The sequence below is a fragment of the Labeo rohita genome, chromosome 7 (assembly GCF_022985175.1).
Source record: "Labeo rohita strain BAU-BD-2019 chromosome 7, IGBB_LRoh.1.0, whole genome shotgun sequence".
Taxonomy (NCBI): domain Eukaryota; kingdom Metazoa; phylum Chordata; class Actinopteri; order Cypriniformes; family Cyprinidae; genus Labeo; species Labeo rohita.
In genome coordinates this window covers 4,558,659-4,575,028 of record NC_066875.1, presented here as the reverse complement: position 1 = coordinate 4,575,028, position 16,370 = coordinate 4,558,659, and the positions used below count along the sequence as shown (strand labels likewise).

Here is a 16,370-nt window from a genome sequence, read left to right as displayed (position 1 = left end):
AATATGGTGCCCCGATTTTGAACTTTCAAAATGCAGTTTAAATGCGGCTTCAAACGATCCCAAATGTGGTTTTAAACGATCCAAGCTGAGGAAGAAGGGTCTTATCTAGCGAAAGGGTCAGTTATTTTCATTAAAAAAATACAATTTAAATACCTTTTTAATCTCAAACGCTCGTCTTCCCTTGCTCTCCCTGAACTCTGTGTATTCTGACTCATGACAGTTAGGGTATGTCGAAAAAGAACTCCAATCGTATTTTATCCCTCAACTTCAAAAATCATTTCAAAATCATCCTACATCGCTGCAGAAGTACCGACCCAGTCTTTGCAATGTGAACATGCAAAGAAGTTCAAACACCCCTAAAAAAAAAGGTAAAACAGCGATATAGGACGATTTTGAAGTTGAGGGAGAACATGAGATGGGAGTTTTTCGACATACCCTAACTGTTATGAACTGGAAAAAAAACAGTCCAGGCAGAGTAAGACAAGACGAGCGTTTGACATTAAAAAGTATATAAATTGTATTTTTTTTAATGAAAATAACCGATCGTTAAGCTAGATAAGACCCTTCTTTTTCAGCTGGGATCATTTACAACTGCATTTGGGATCGTTTGAAGCCGCATTTAAACTGCATTTTGAAAGTTCAAAATTGGGGCACCATATCAGTCCATTATATGGAGATGCTGAAATGTTTTCCTTTAAAAAACATAATTTCTTTACGACTGAAGAAAGAAAGACATGAACATCCTGGATAACAAGGGGGTGAGTACATTATATGTGAATCTTTGTTTTGGAAGTGGACTTCTCCTTTGAAGGCCTTACATAAAAATAGAACAATAGGTCTCTTTATTTCTCTTTTTTTTTTTTTTTGGTAAATTGTCTCATTAATATCTGATTCCACAGATAACAAATCCAAGTGACATCCTAGTCATAGCATTGTAGGTGGGGAGAAAGAGGATACACACGAACAAAGACATTTTTGACCAAATCCAGACCTCCAATAAAAGCAATAAAAGACCTCACATATATAACAAGTCAAAAAAGACATTGTTCTCTCACATCATCAAAAACATTCCAACGTAAGCCTCCCTCGATAACCCTAACCAGATTGTGTCACAGTATACGTACACGGCACAGCAGTCATATGTCATACTCAAAAATAGGATTCTGCCAGTGGAATCACCAGCACTATTTCAAACCTCATTTCCCCCGCAAATGATCCTGCAAGCTGGGCACCGAGGCATGCCTGCTCCAGAGGCAATGATCACAGAGAGACCGAGTATGGCAAAGATTAACTTTTCATAACCCGCACCAACATTACCACCCTTTCTGACTCGGTCTGGACCAGAAGCTCGAACAGGTAGCAATCAAGCTCATCAGCAACAAGTATAAGTTATTTTTGCGTGCAAACAACCAGAATAATGCATAGTGAAGAGGGAAATTAAAATATAATACTGCTAAATTAATATGTGCTTGCAATTTCTACCTCGAGATAACTGCTGAAAGAGCTGAAAGCAAACTGACATGATCTAAACGGATGCACTGAACATAAACAGAGAAAGAGCAGTTTGCATGCTGTTTCTTAGCTGTGGTGCAACAGATGGCCCACAGCTTTGCTTCTAATGCAATTAGAATAAACTTAGTTTTCGGTGCTCAGACATATTGATGCACTGCTTATTTTAGAAACCCGCCCAATAATGCTGACACTAGGGTGCTCGGATTCCTAAAGAGCTGGAGTCTAAATATTTTAATGCAGCGGAGAAAAGAAAACACACATCGTTATTCCTTTCTGAAATGCATGCAAACAAAACTTCGCTTAAGTCTGAGGTGGCAAATCTGCAGAGGTAGGCAATCTTTTGTGAGCATAAACATATAAAGGATGGTGATCTTGCTAGGAAATACAAGAGGGGGATGAAAAAAAAGAGTCCTGTTTCATTCCAGCGCAGCAGGAAACGCCATCCATATGGAAACAAGAAAACGTAGACATATAAAGCTGGTATTTAAGCATGTAAAGTCACCCTTTTTCTCTTATTAAAAGTGCTTTGTTACCCTCCGGATCCTCCTCTGACCTTTCGGCTGCTGGCAGGCTTATGAGCAGCACACCGGCAGGGCAGCCCGTCATTTCTCACCCTGATATCAGCAGCGGGGCACATCATCACCGGCACTGCACCAAACATGCGGAGGAGCGACAATAAAGGGGAAAGACGAAACTACAGCAATCTTTCTATAATAAAGCATGTGTTAACTGCACAAGGGTCAATTGCCTGAATACGTCTGTGTGAAAGCAGAGGGCAAAAAAGCGCTTACTGGCTGCATGACTGCATGCGTGCGTATTTTATGCTCTTGTACGACTATCCATGAGGAACGAGTGAGGTTACAGACTCCAATATCAAAAAATGTATGGTAATTGAAACCACCGAATGTGTGTAGAAATGCAGTCGATTTGATTCGGCTGCAAAAAGGTCATGCTATTCAATTTACACTCAATGCTGAGTACAGTAGCCAGCAAAACACCTGAAAGCAAATGATCTTATCAGAAGCCTCTGCAACGCTCTCACCTCACTGGATAAAAGCTATTTGCTGATTAATAAATAAATGCATTATCTTTTACCTTGACTTCCATCTCCTGTAGGTGAGGGAAGATCTACCAGACCTTGACTTTGTGAGACAATTATTTCCATGTTTCAAGCCTGCTTTTTTTTTCTTCTTTGATCTTTTTGTATGTCTATATGTATGTTAAGTCTGCAAAACATGCCAGATGTTGGCTTTTAAGCAATATCAACATTATCCTGGTTATTTTATTTTATTATTTTTTATTTTATTTTATTTTTGCAACTTGACTTCACAACACTATGAATGCTTATTTAAAAAAAAACCTGAATAAATAAATAAATAAATAAATAAAATTAATAGTTTCAGAACCTAGAAAAATACCATTTCTAAATTATTTCTAAACTTCTGATTGTTTTGTGATAGATAGATTTTTAGAGTATGTTTTACAAGAAAACACTGTTTCTACTTCAAAATGTTGGGTTTTATTTAAAGTGTTACTTGCTCTAATTAATTATGAAATTTATTAGCAATTTCTGAGTAAAAATTGCAGAGAGACCAAAAAAAAAAAAAAGTCATTTTTAGTTAAGGTATAAGGTGTGATGACTCAATAATCTTAAAAAATAACAAAACAAAAACAGACAAAAAAGTTGAATCCATTAATCAGCCATCACAGCTTCCAAAGGGGAGCATCTGACTGTGATGTGTATATATTGCCATAATTATGCATTCAAAAAGATAAAAAATATTGCTGGTGTTGTAAAGTAATTTCAAATTACTTTAATGCATTTATGCCAAGAAGTGATAAGGATTTATGCTCACGTTTAAACACTTTTGAAGGCACTGTGCTTATGCATGCATGTAAACCTTTACAAGGTCTGATTTGGCCTGGGCCAAAAATTAAAACACCAGCCAAAACTAAATTTGCCTTTGCAATGCACTTCTTCACAAAAAGATTTTTTACAGCACTTCAACACATGTTTTAACTAATGAAACAAAAAGTGACAAGGATGCAACACTCTCAACATATTTTCACACTTTACATTGTTGATGTCAATTTCCTCATTTCCTCATTGTGGAAATTTAGCATTTTGTTTATTAATTTACCCCCTCCATGAAATCGTGCAGCGTGACGTCACTAAGCTATGTCCGAAACACCCTGTACCCTGCAGTGCATAAGCCCTAAAAGAACCAGCGTTCCTGGAATTCAGAGATCCAAACTCCCCCTCCCTGCCATGTTGAAGTATTAAATAATCCAGGAATCGCCTGTACCGGGACTCACTTTCTCTCCCAGCCCAGAGTTGAGCCAGACGCCTGGGGCTTATTGGCTTAGCGTTTCCGGCCAGGTTAGAAAGAGACGGCCCTGAAAGGCTCTTAGAAGAGATTAACGTCCCAAACTAAAAATAGCCCACAATGGTTATCCCGCACTTACAACTGGTGACACGTTACAAAATGCGAATATTGCTGTATTGACCGCATGCACTTGTGTGTTTGGATGCTCGAACGCATCAATGCAGTTCAAAGCATCAACATATAAGCATAATATAGGCCATCGTCAAATCCTTGAGTAGTACTGGTTGTACTGTCCACGTAGGATATTTATCACAACTTGGCATCAGATCAGTGCAACTTCCAGCACAAGCCGTCTGGGCCAGACTCATAAAACATGATTTAAGAGGCTGACCACCATGTCCAAGGAAAACCCCATGTGTAGCTCATCCTCAGACATGGAAAAACCGTCTCATGTGTGACACCACCTGTGGTGCTTCAGTTCTGGGTAGTGGCTGTCAGCTGACATTAACTGGCAGAACACAGTGTGTTCCAGAGCAAAGGAAGCTAAACCTTGTTACAGCCATTTAACAGTACCAGCATGTACACGAACACACACACACGCACACACATGGGAGATATGTGTTAAGATCAAAGCTTAAGGTAATTCATACCGGTGGCTTGAGGGATTTAGATAAGATTTGTAATCAGATATAAAGTCTTGGTAAAGAATTATCTACAACATAACGATGACAGCCAGAAGTATTTGGCTGTAGCACAGCATCAGATAATACTTTTCGGTACTCCATATACTAAGACAATTACATGATACTTCAAAGAACATCGTGGCATCACTTCACTCGGAGAAATGCATGTGACCGCACTGTGTTTGTAGTGTAAATGCTAATCTGTTCTCATATGCCTCAGACAACAGTAAAAGACCGCCTACTCAGCTGTCAATCAAGCATAGCGCTAAAACAAGGTTCATTTCATACTCGACTAAAATAACCGAACAAGTCTCTTGCGAGATATATTTAGAGAGGAAGAGTGTGCTGATTCTTCTGTGCTTTTAGCACTGTATCAACATGCAGATGCAGCATACAAGCGATAAACAGATGTAGTAAGTGATGTAGACGGTCGTTAATTTAGATCTCTAAGAAATCCCATGATTACAAAAGGTCACAGGAGAGACATTTCAGCTAGCAATGAACATGAAAGAGCAAAACTTTTATTTTTCGTTTCTGCCAAAATAGTTTTGGAGAGCTGTACTCATTAAGATTTTGACTGTAATCATCTATTCTGTGGAAAATTGTGGTAGTGACGTTACAACAGGTAGATGTCAGCAGTGTATACAAGTATATATAAAAACACACACATACACGTATATATTATGGAAAAAATATTTTAGGTTTATATGTAAAATATTTATTTATTTACAATCAAAATTATATATATATATATATATATACATATTTATTTTTATTTTTTTTTAAATACATACATGCACGTTTGTGTATTTATATATACATCATAAATATACAGAGCAAACACATATAGTATGTAAACATAAACCATTTTTTTGGATGTGATTAATAGCGTGATTAAATTTGACAGCCCTAAAATGTATGTATTTTTTCTAGTTAACGAGCTACAAACATTAAATGGCTTTTCTGAGGTATACGCAAAACTGACAGAATGATTGACCAAAAATAAATAAATAAATAAATGCATGAAATAGATGCCAGCATAGCAAAAATGCATAATCGGACAAGTGCTAATTAGACGTCATCATTTCGGTCAGTGATTTTGCCCTCCAAAACTGTTGTGGCTGAAACCAAAAATCTATGGTTAAATATTTTGGGTTGTTGAAATTTTGGTCCATGCGATACTAATATAAACAAACTAGGTCTTTTATGTCAATAAATACCAATAACAGGCAGACAGTGTAATTAAAAAACTCTTTCCTTCTCTTTCTCTTGCAGACACAGACTTCAAATTCCCTTGGTAACAAATTCCCCCCATTCTTTCTCACCCGCAGGGGTGTGTGGGGTGTTAAATTGGTTCTGTGATGAGCATCAGGTGGCTAAGAATCAAGATCAGCTGAGGCTACAGGCCCCCGAAGAAAGATCTCACATGCAACTACCGCTTTAGACAGCAAGGGATGCAAAAGCAAGCAAGAGAGAATAAAAAATATGGTTGTGTGGACAGAGAAAGATGACAAAAACATGGAAACGAACACAGGACAACAACTGAATGCAAGAGTACGCAAGCAAGCCGAGCAACAAGCTTTATGTTAACTTGTGCTTCTCCAAACATGCCCTGCGGGGACTATTTTCCAACTGCAAGTGATGTTACCATCCCTCTTCTTTCCCTCCTCCTCACGCTCCCTTGCTTTTTTCCCCTCCCTTCATTGCAAAGTGAATATATTTGCTTATGCCCGCTGGATTTCAGACTCTCTCTACGGCTGTTTGACAAGCTCCACCGCCAAAACTTCAGAGGCTCCTTGTTGATGACAGGGCTCTGTCACATTTCGAGACTATTGCAACTAAGAGGTCGACCTGGTACGGCTGCAAAATTGCCCAGCTCTTTTTGATGCTCTATATATGAGAAACAGACTTCAAATGTGTGCCGAAACAGCCCTAACCGATAACCTGCACTGACCAGTTGTGGCACCAATGCTACTACTCTAATAGACAGGAAAAATACTACCTATTTACTATCTAGGTGTCCAATCCTCTTCCTGGAGGTCCGCCATACTGCAGCTCTCAGCTCCAACCCTAATTAAACACACCATAACTAGCTAATCAAGGTCGTCAGGATTACTGTAACCCTCCAGGCAGGTGTGTTGGAGTAGGTTGGAGCTAAACTCTGCAGGAAGGAGGCCCTCTGGGAGCAGGATGGAGCCGTGACATACGGCTAAATATACCTACAGCTCATGCAACATTGGAGATACAACCAAGGAAATTCACTTAAGCTTTCAGATTCACTCTGAAGCAACAGAATAGCTAATTAATTTAGTTGTCATGTGAGTAAAAATAATACAAAAAAAAAAAAAGGTAATTGAAAAAGAGCTGCAATAAAATAAAAAATATTAATAATGACAGTGCCTGCAGATAATGCAAAATGAGAGATATAACTAAGGAAATTCACTAAAACCATTTAGATTCACTCTAAAACAACAGAATAGTTAATTTATTTAGTTAGTTTTCTGGTGACTAAACATAATACAACCATAAAAAATAACCAGCATTGTCGTTCTTCTTCTTACTTAATACTAAAACTATTAAAAGTCATTTTTGCAATTAAGTATAAAACACTTGATTATGCAAACTGGTATTTGTTGTAGTATTATTTAATCAGTTTGTAGCACAAATAGTCTTATTGAATGTTTAATGTGCTTTGTAATTCTAGTTATTTACCTATAATTTGCGCTTCGAGAGGCACGGCCAGGAGATAAGTCAAAGTGTCGAGCATGTGTGTGTACAAGTGCGCGTGCGTGTAAGTGTTCACTTGAGGAAATCACATTATACAGCACAAAATGATAATATGCTTGGCCCAGCTGAACTTGTGCAGCTAAACTGATGGTGTGTTTTCAAATGTCAGCATAAATTTGCAAATTAAAAATGCGAAGCCATCAGCAGTCACCGTTAACACCATGTGCGTGTGCGTCTCGGCGTGGATGTGCTTGTGAGCGTTTTTGTGTCTTCTGAGAGACGTAGGCCTCCAGTACATTTGGACGATTTGATCTGGGTTTCTCTTTGACCGTTTGTAGATTTACAAATTACTAGACGAGCAAGAAGCAAATAGGACCTGTTTATGTGGATGTGTTTATGTGCAAGTGTGAATGTGTGTACTTGAGTGTGCATCTGATTTATTTTAGCAGTTAATCTTTCACACTTAGACATCCGAGCCTCCGAACACACACACCTACAAATACATACTTTGACTCATTGCCAATAGCTAGGTCAAAGTCTGGTCAAAGTTTTGACCGGTCATCGGTAACTGCATTCACCTTACAGAGCACAGCCAGTGCTTTCACTCCATGAACAAGTTGTAATTCCAAACACTCGCTGGCAGCATAGTTTCGTGTTTGGATATAAACATCACACGACCCGACCGAAGAGCCTTGGATGATCTAATACAGTACAGTCTTTAACAGGGAGTTATTTTGACTAGGTGTCAAGTGCCCTTAAAATAAAAGGCTGCGGCAATCACTTGGAGTCAGGGAGTGTTCCATTCCACACATTGTCCATGCAGTGGAGAGAACAGCAAGAACTCTAGCCTGGATTCAGCGCCGAAGGCCATCCAAAAAGACAGCATGTTACACTCCAGTCACCTGTTTACCTGTTTATCAAATCAGGGCTACATCTAGGACTAGACCTTTGCTTAAAACATGCCTATAACATGTTTTTGGTCACAGGACTGCTAGAGTTTAGGGCGGAATTGCCTTGAATTAATGACTGAAAATCGAAAGGTATTCTGTAAACGACTACTCGTTTTACTGACAAAGTCTTTATATTCCAACACCATTTTTAAAGCCAGCTCAATGGCTAACTTGCTACTTTTGCTCATTCACTATTCTACACTAACAGAAAAACTACAATGCTTTATTATCAGAGTGTTTTGGACGTGGTACCATAGTAATACCATGTTTGGACCATGGTATACCTTAAAATGTGTTTTATAAATTAATTGAAATAATATTTACTTATTTTTTTCTATTTATTATCAGTAATAAAAACAACATAGACTCATTGGAAATAAGTGTGAAACTTCAAAAATGCACCTACACTTAAAAAAAAAAAAATTAAACACAAAAAAACACAATATTATGTTATGACCTCAAAACATTTTTAACATATAGTGCATGATTTATAAACTTGAATTTTGCATTTCTGACGGTGTAAACTTGCTCGGTTGCTCACCTGGTACAACCTTGCATTGCACATTTGCATTGCACATACTGGCAACATGATATCATTTTGCAGAAGTGGTGCTCAGGCATATTTTTCCAATGAGCCAGGGTTAAATAATGTATAGGAACATTTATTTGTACATCTGTCAATCATCATTGAACTGCACTGCACTGTATGTTTTGAAACAACTGATATTTATATGTATTTTATGGAAGTAGTCTGTTCTAAAGATCTCACTGGTTCACATTACAAGCTATCAGAATTTCATCACTTTTTGGCCATATAAATATCAACATCTTGACTAAATTGCTTATTTTTGCAAATCTATCTCTCTCTATTCAAGATACAACAGTATAATGATCTGTTACCATCACTGCAGCACCATAGTACTTTTTTGCAAGCAAAATAGCTACAATATTTGTCACAGCAGCCTTATACTAAAGCATCTTCCATGGATTGTCTTTTTAATAGTCTGCAAATATCCTATAAAGTGCTATCTAACTTGATTTCGCTTTTAAATTTCTGGGGAAAAAAACAACAAACTTGTGTGCAGCTTAACATTTATCACTATGCATGAGAAGTAAATGTTCCATTTGGGGAATACAAGCAGCTCAATACAAATGTAGCAGCCCTACACTTTCAACCAGTGCCTAAAAGAGCAAATCTATTTGACTCAAAACATGGTTTTACATGTCTGAGTGCTTCTAACCTCCCCACGGCCCTGTTCCCGAGAGAGGGGCTGCCGGTGACAGGCTGACCGCGCTGTCAGACCCTCTCCCTGGGGCAGAGCGAGCTGCCTGTCGGCCCCCACCTCCAGAGATCCATTTTAGCCCCTGAGATGGGCTTGATAACTAGGGCTGAACTGCCACTGAAAGGCATAAGCCGTCACGTCACACGAAATCTCTAGGCTGCGTTTCCCTGCCCGCTGCTATCGCTCACTCTCATCTGCCTGCTGGCTTGCCCCACACGGCCCTGCAATAATGGAACATCATGTACAAAATGTCAGGAAAGTGTAAGACATGAAATAATGAATCTTAATCGTGAGAAAAGCTTCATGTCGCATACGAGCGTGCGTTAAAACTGTGTATCCGTTGTGCATATATGCATAAGCCTATGTGATGATGCTTTTGCATGTTAAGCCTATATCATATTTGATATGTAAATTACTAAGGCCTCTAAATGATCAACATGATCAAAACTTTGCTGAAACCCTTTTGTGTGCAATTTACTACATGCATTCTGTCGTTGGATTGATAGCTCATACTGTTTTTAGCAACTTTGTCATTTGAAACTTTGATATTTCAAGATGAACACTTACTGGAATGAAGCAACTTAGGTTTACTTGATTATCCATGCATCTTTTTTCGAAAAATCACATTCAAATTTGAGTATCAGTTTAACAGGAACATTTATTTGTTCATCTCATATGACATATTACTGAAATATACAAAATGACAAATGATATTTACATGCATTTTGTGTAGGTAGTCTGCTTTACTACTATAACGATCTCTTTGATTTACCCAAACAAGAATATCCACCAAATTGCAAATGTTTGCTCCTTTCGGGTATCTGGTTAAAATGGAGGTGTTTTGGGCTTTCATATTCTCACTATATCATACAATATGAGCAATAAAAGCATGATGAATCAAACATAATGCTCAGCAAAAAATGCCAATTTTTAAAATATTTTGTCCAATCATTCAAAACAAACAAAAACAAAATGACTGTTATTTTATACGTCAGGCTTTAAAGGGTTAAACATGTGGGGTTTTACTGTATTTATCATGCATAAATACCAATCAAAGAATAAAAATACAAATATCTAAGGCCAAACTGTTAAAAAAAGCTATTAAAATGGCCTCATGGTCTGTCAGACCCTAAACAGCACAGGAGGGCTGAGTCTCTGTGTCCGTGTGTGGCCTGCCTGTTGTGTGACATCACAGGACTCGCTAGGCCACCCATTAACTATACTGCAGTCCGACAGGTTAAGAAAACATTGCCAGGGGTTTGAATGAGTGCAGGGGGAGGAAGAAAAAGTCCTGCCAACTAGCTTTACACAAGAGCTGGCCATTCATTAACCTGTCTTCACTCTGCTCTTGGGCACTGTACTGACCCACATAGGCCAGTATTGGAAATGCATATACAATACACACATTCATCACTATTGACACCTCATGTCCCATTTCACTGAACTAGGATCAGCTGCTTTAGCACATTGTGCTTAAACTGAAATTTTAAATCTGGGTCTACAACAGCAGTCTGAAATATCTATTTCAAATACACGTCTATTACATGAGCAGCAATGCATGTAAATTATTGCCATGTTAATTAACATGCACCCACACACAGTATTATTTTTGCCACTTGTAATTGCCGGCCCTATAAAACCATTCTCCCACCACACAGTCTAGTCCTTCAAAAATCTCCTATCACACCATGACACAAAACCCCAAATCGTGTGACAGACCCTGCACTATATTTGCCAGCACTCAGAGCAATGCAGCATTATCATTTCTCTTCTCTATCTGCCCAGATAAGACATAATGAACTAGCCAGGGCCAGAGCTGCTTTGTTTCAGCCGCCTCATTTCTTTTACTCTGGACTTTGCTTTCTTTGTCAGTGACGAAGAAGCGCGAGTGCAACAGGTTTAAAGTTTTACCTCATCCCTTTTTCAACATGACACCACGGGCAGGAACAAGCCAGTTAAAAGTGGAGCCACCAGATCAAGGTGAGGATGCAGACTGGTTGTTAAATAAACAAAAAGTGCACTGGTGAGTTCAGTAGAGTTCGATGAATCAGACTTTGTCTGATTTGTCCACTGGGAAATGGTACCATTACCACCACAGAGTGTAAAGTAAAAATGCCATTCATTTTCCTATAGTGGAATTGATTCTAAACTAAAATTAAAAGCATTAAAGAAAGTCCTACTGTGAGTTACAAGGCTTTTAATCTGTGGCATTTGCTTTCCTTGAGGCCTCAGTCAACATTATTCCAACTTATTTTTAAACTAAACAGCAAAATTCCTAGTAAAAAAACTACATTATCCATGATTCTGCAGACTAGAAATTGCACCAGTGAATGATGCAGTCAGTTTCTCTACACTCTCAAACTACTTAAATATTTGCATGGATAATATATAATTTGCAATAAATGTAAAATTATTGTTCAGTAGTTTTATATTTCTCCAGCATTTTTAATTTGTCATTTGCAGTGCGTCATAAGGTTGTAGTTTTTTAAAGTACAGTTTTTGTACTGATTTTTAAATACTTTTTTACTTCAAATCAAAGTTTGCATCAATTTTTTACCTCATATCTGGTTGGTCTGGTTTATGGCTTATAACTCTTAAATTAATAATTTTCTTTAAATCCCTATGAGAAAAATTAATGGGAAAAGTGGGCGGACACGGAGGAATGTGCATATAAACAGCCATAATTTCCAGCGCTTGTGGCCAAGATTGTAGTAAAAGGTACTAACACTGACCTTAAGTACCGGACAAAGGTTGTGTGCTTATCTTAATACCTCCCCCCCAATTATCAGACAGCATGTATAAATGCTCATTACCAATGAGTTAAGCTCTGTTATTAACTAATAAACAGCACTGACTGACTATCCCAGCTTGTTAGGAATTCCACACTTGTGCAATAAACTGCATGAGGCTGGAATCATATCTAATTTTACAATATACAAGCATGCACAATCAGATAAGAACACATCGCATGACCCTCTTTACCTCAAACAGATTCGATGCTTCATTGCCATACTGACTGGAAATGATTTCTGATTGGTCGCTGTACCACTTGAGTCCTCCCAGAAAACTATCTGCATCGAGGTCACTGACATCCAGCTCAGAGAGGTCAAGCTCAGGCAGGTCAGGGCAAAGGGGCTGGTCTTCACCAACCAAGGCAGCACACTGAAAGAGAGAGAGAGAGGAGATTGTTGAGCACATATTTGCCAAGATGTTAAACAGCTTCATTCAGTGTTTGCGTAGAAATGAACCCACCACTATTCAGTTTAGTTATGATGCCATGTGGCAATTTAAGAGTCTGCTTTGTTCAAACGGAGTTCACTATGTTTACCATTTGTTGACATTTACTTTGCATCATCTGCGTGATCTCAAACACAAACTATAAACAGTATCAAACGGTGGGATCAACAGATATTAAATCCTTTAATGCTGGTCAGGCTTTTCAGCAACTTGCATACTGGCAACAGTCTCCATATAAACATGTTACTGGAATAAGCTTGCAAACTCATTTATTTAATGCAAACAAAACAGCCTGCACACTCTAATAGAGACAAAGAAAATCAAATGTGAAATAAAAAACCCACTGCTTTAATGAAAAACTGCAAAATAAGGCAAACATCTCAAATCTATTTATTTTTCAATGCTTTCATTTATTTAAAACAAAGCCCATATTTATTTTTACGTTGCTTTTCATTTTTTAAATCGAATAATATGTAAAACTTGGATAATGATGCTTTGTCAGGTTTTTAAAACATTATGCATTATAATACTTAGTAAAATGCTTTGTTTCTTGAAGCAACATATAAGCATGTTTTTCATTACCTCTAATAAATCTGGCATAATATAAAAAAATAAACCTATGTACCATGGCATTTGAGGCAGTTTGGTATTCAAGTATGAAGTTACTCCCAAATGTTTTCCTTTAGTAGAGCTATTTGAAGGCTAGAATGATAAACACTGAAATACTGACAGTAAATCATTATTTCTACAAAACAACTACAGAAACACTTTCCCCACTTAATTCTATCAGTTTAGCTGTCTTTATAGGCAAAACTTTGACAAATTGGTCCACAGCATGTGTCATCATATCTCAGATCTCTGCACCTGTCTATTTGCACAGTGTGTGACTGATGTAACCAATAACTCTTCCTTTATTTGATTCATAGGGAGTGCAACTTTGCTACGTAATTGAGACCTGTGTGACTACCACGCAAAAGCTACTATTTGGGATTCATTATTACAAATTAAACATACTAACAACCAAATGAAGTGAAAATAAGCCTAACCAAAATGCATATTCAGCAGTGTACACAGCATTTGCTGCATTTAGGAAACCACAACATAACCAACCAGAAAACAAACAATTCTGTGATTGGCTGAGGGATGGGAGGGGGCGGGCCGTCGTGGGGAAGAGCGCCACAGCCACGCCCTCTGGTTGGTCAGATACTGTACTTCATATCACCGAGTATGTTGTGAGTAAAATAGAGGCGAAGTGGAAGCTCAACCAACAGCAGCTCGCGGAGAGACTGCGCGCACAGGTGTATAGAGTTTTGACAAACGGCGGAGGGTGCTGTAGAGTGATGTAATTTGTGAAAAAGCGACACATAGAGAACAGTGAAACGTTTATTTTGTACAAATATTGTGCGAAATGCTCCCGTCAGCGCGCTAACTACTGATAACGTTACCGCTTCCCAAATCCTATTACTCTGCTCTTTTCTCGCTACTGCTGACAGAAATGTAACGTCACAATAAGTCAACAAAATAAAAAAGCGACTTTGCTTAAAGGCAGCTAAAGAAATGAAAAAAAGAATATCGCACGTCAAACTGATTATTGGTATCTAGATCTATTTATGCCACAAATCCTGTCATTCCGCTGTCACAGATATATAGACGCCGGCGAACCGGTGACAACCAATGGTAAGCAGATGATAAAATCACATGCATCAAATGCTGGCATCTTGTTAAAAACCTTCTCTCTTTTCCTCTCCAAAATACGGACACGCTTAATCACGAGCACATGCAGAGAGAGAGAGAGACAGAGAGGGAGAGGGAGAGAGAGAGAGAGCATAGCTACTTGTGGGCACCTGGAAATTATATGATTAGAATTGGAACCGAGAAGCAATTTGCTGATTGTGTTTAGATGGATTTATGCTCCGACTGACACACTTAACTAACCTTTTAAAAGGAATATAACAATAGCGTACTTGCATACCTTGCAACCTAGACAGGTGCCTATACAGCGCAGCGGTATTTTTCTATATACTGAGTAAAAGTTTCAGCTAAGCATGCTGAAAGCACTGCTTTATGAATATCTGAAATGGTTAAGACTGCAACCAATACGCGACTAGATAGATACTAGATAGACTGCACTGATAATGTATAATTTAGGTGAAAGTGCGACGTTGTTATCCATCTCTTAACATTTCGCCGAGCGAACATGAAACACGCGTAAAACGCGTTTAAACAAACCTAAAACGTCCCGAAATGCCATGATTCGCACTGACAACGATAAACGTCATGCACAGCTATGCAGTCGTTATTGATATATTGCATTGGAGCAACGCTTAACCCTGCGATGGGGTCTTGCTAAATAAAAAGTAAACGAGGTTCAGCAGCTTTTCTTTGCTGAAGCCCGATTTACAGCACGTATTGTCCAATAACAAATCCAGCAGGCGCTCCGCATGCATGCAAATAGCCTTCTTCGAGACTGTATCTGTGTTCTAAAAGGAAAGTTTCAATGTACAATACCTGACGCGAGAACATATTAGTAATTCCAGCACATCGGCAGTGGCACTAGGCTCTCACTGAAGCAGATACCTGTCTCATCATCACCTGCGTTACAGCGAGCGAGCGCACTCCATCCACGGGCATGTCAACACAATTTCCCACGACAAGACATCCTAAGTAGACTGTCACTGTTCAACTCCGACACAGCTTGAGAAAAGCCGCACGCTATGACCAGATAAATCACTGAACACACAATTTCTGCCAACAAATTAGACTTTATCACAGTATTCCCGTGCATTCGGAGCGTCCGTGTCTTCCGCGCATCTTACAGGATCGCTCGACTTCACATAACGGGAACTACGAGCGCAGCCAGTCTTGGACGTTTCCTGCGATCCGTCTCCTCAAAAAAAAAAAAAAAAAAAAAAAAAATGTGTTCCAGCCCTGGAAAAATAAGTTGCACGTCAGTTCTCACCTCTAGTTCTCTCCACACCGAATCCTGATTACACCTGTCCCACGCCATCCAGCCCCTGAATGACGGTACGAAAAAATAAAAAAGAAATCACGGGCAAAAGAGAAAATCCACTCGTTCCCTCGCGCCCCTCACTGACAATGAACCGAGGGCACCTGTCTTACAACTGCTTTCCATCACATGACAAAGCTATTAAAAGTAGGCAGGGGAGTGACTCCCCTTCGCTGTTACTCGCCAATGACGTACTGTAAGGAAGGCGGAGTCTGGCAAGCGCATAGTAAATCTTCCCCAACTATAAAACCTCTCGCTCCTCTCAACATGCCTCTAGTAGCGGCTAGGGCTGGGAACCAAGAACCCGTTCGGTTTTATAAATACTACCGGAACCGAATGTGTCTCATGACTTTCGGTTGCATAACGCGTGCATTCTTACTCCGACGCGGACGGGAGTCAGTACTGAATGCTCTGACTATTCAGCGGCGCCGGAGCACCGCTACTGAATGCACAGAGTGGAACATACAGTGACCAATGCAGTTCGATTCCCGAACGAATGACTCCTATGAGCAGGTTCTTTTGCGAGAATCAAATATATCAGTTCGATTCCCGAACGAATGACCGACCGGTTGTTTAGTAGATCAAAAACATCATGAGGCTACTGACATCGCGAATGATTTCTTTACATAATCAAAGAACTGTTG

The 16,370-nt window shown here is 38.9% G+C and overlaps 1 protein-coding gene across 3 annotated transcripts in view; it reads right to left on the bottom strand.

Annotated features, from left to right (window-relative positions):
- ppargc1a (peroxisome proliferator-activated receptor gamma, coactivator 1 alpha) overlaps positions 1 to 15,941 on the bottom strand; it is a 44,586-nt gene extending 28,645 nt beyond the window's left edge. Inside the window, exons 1-2 of one of the 3 annotated variants that reach the window (XM_051114039.1) lie at positions 15,679 to 15,941; positions 12,465 to 12,644 (exon numbers count right to left, since the gene is read on the bottom strand). In XM_051114039.1, coding sequence (XP_050969996.1) covers positions 12,465 to 12,644; positions 15,679 to 15,726 — 228 coding nt within the window. In that variant the 5' untranslated portion in view covers positions 15,727 to 15,941. The remainder of the gene's footprint in view (positions 1 to 12,464; positions 12,645 to 15,678) is intronic. The other 2 variants (XM_051114042.1, XM_051114041.1) reach the window with 2 other exon arrangements.
- Positions 15,942 to 16,370: the final 429 nt, after the last annotated feature.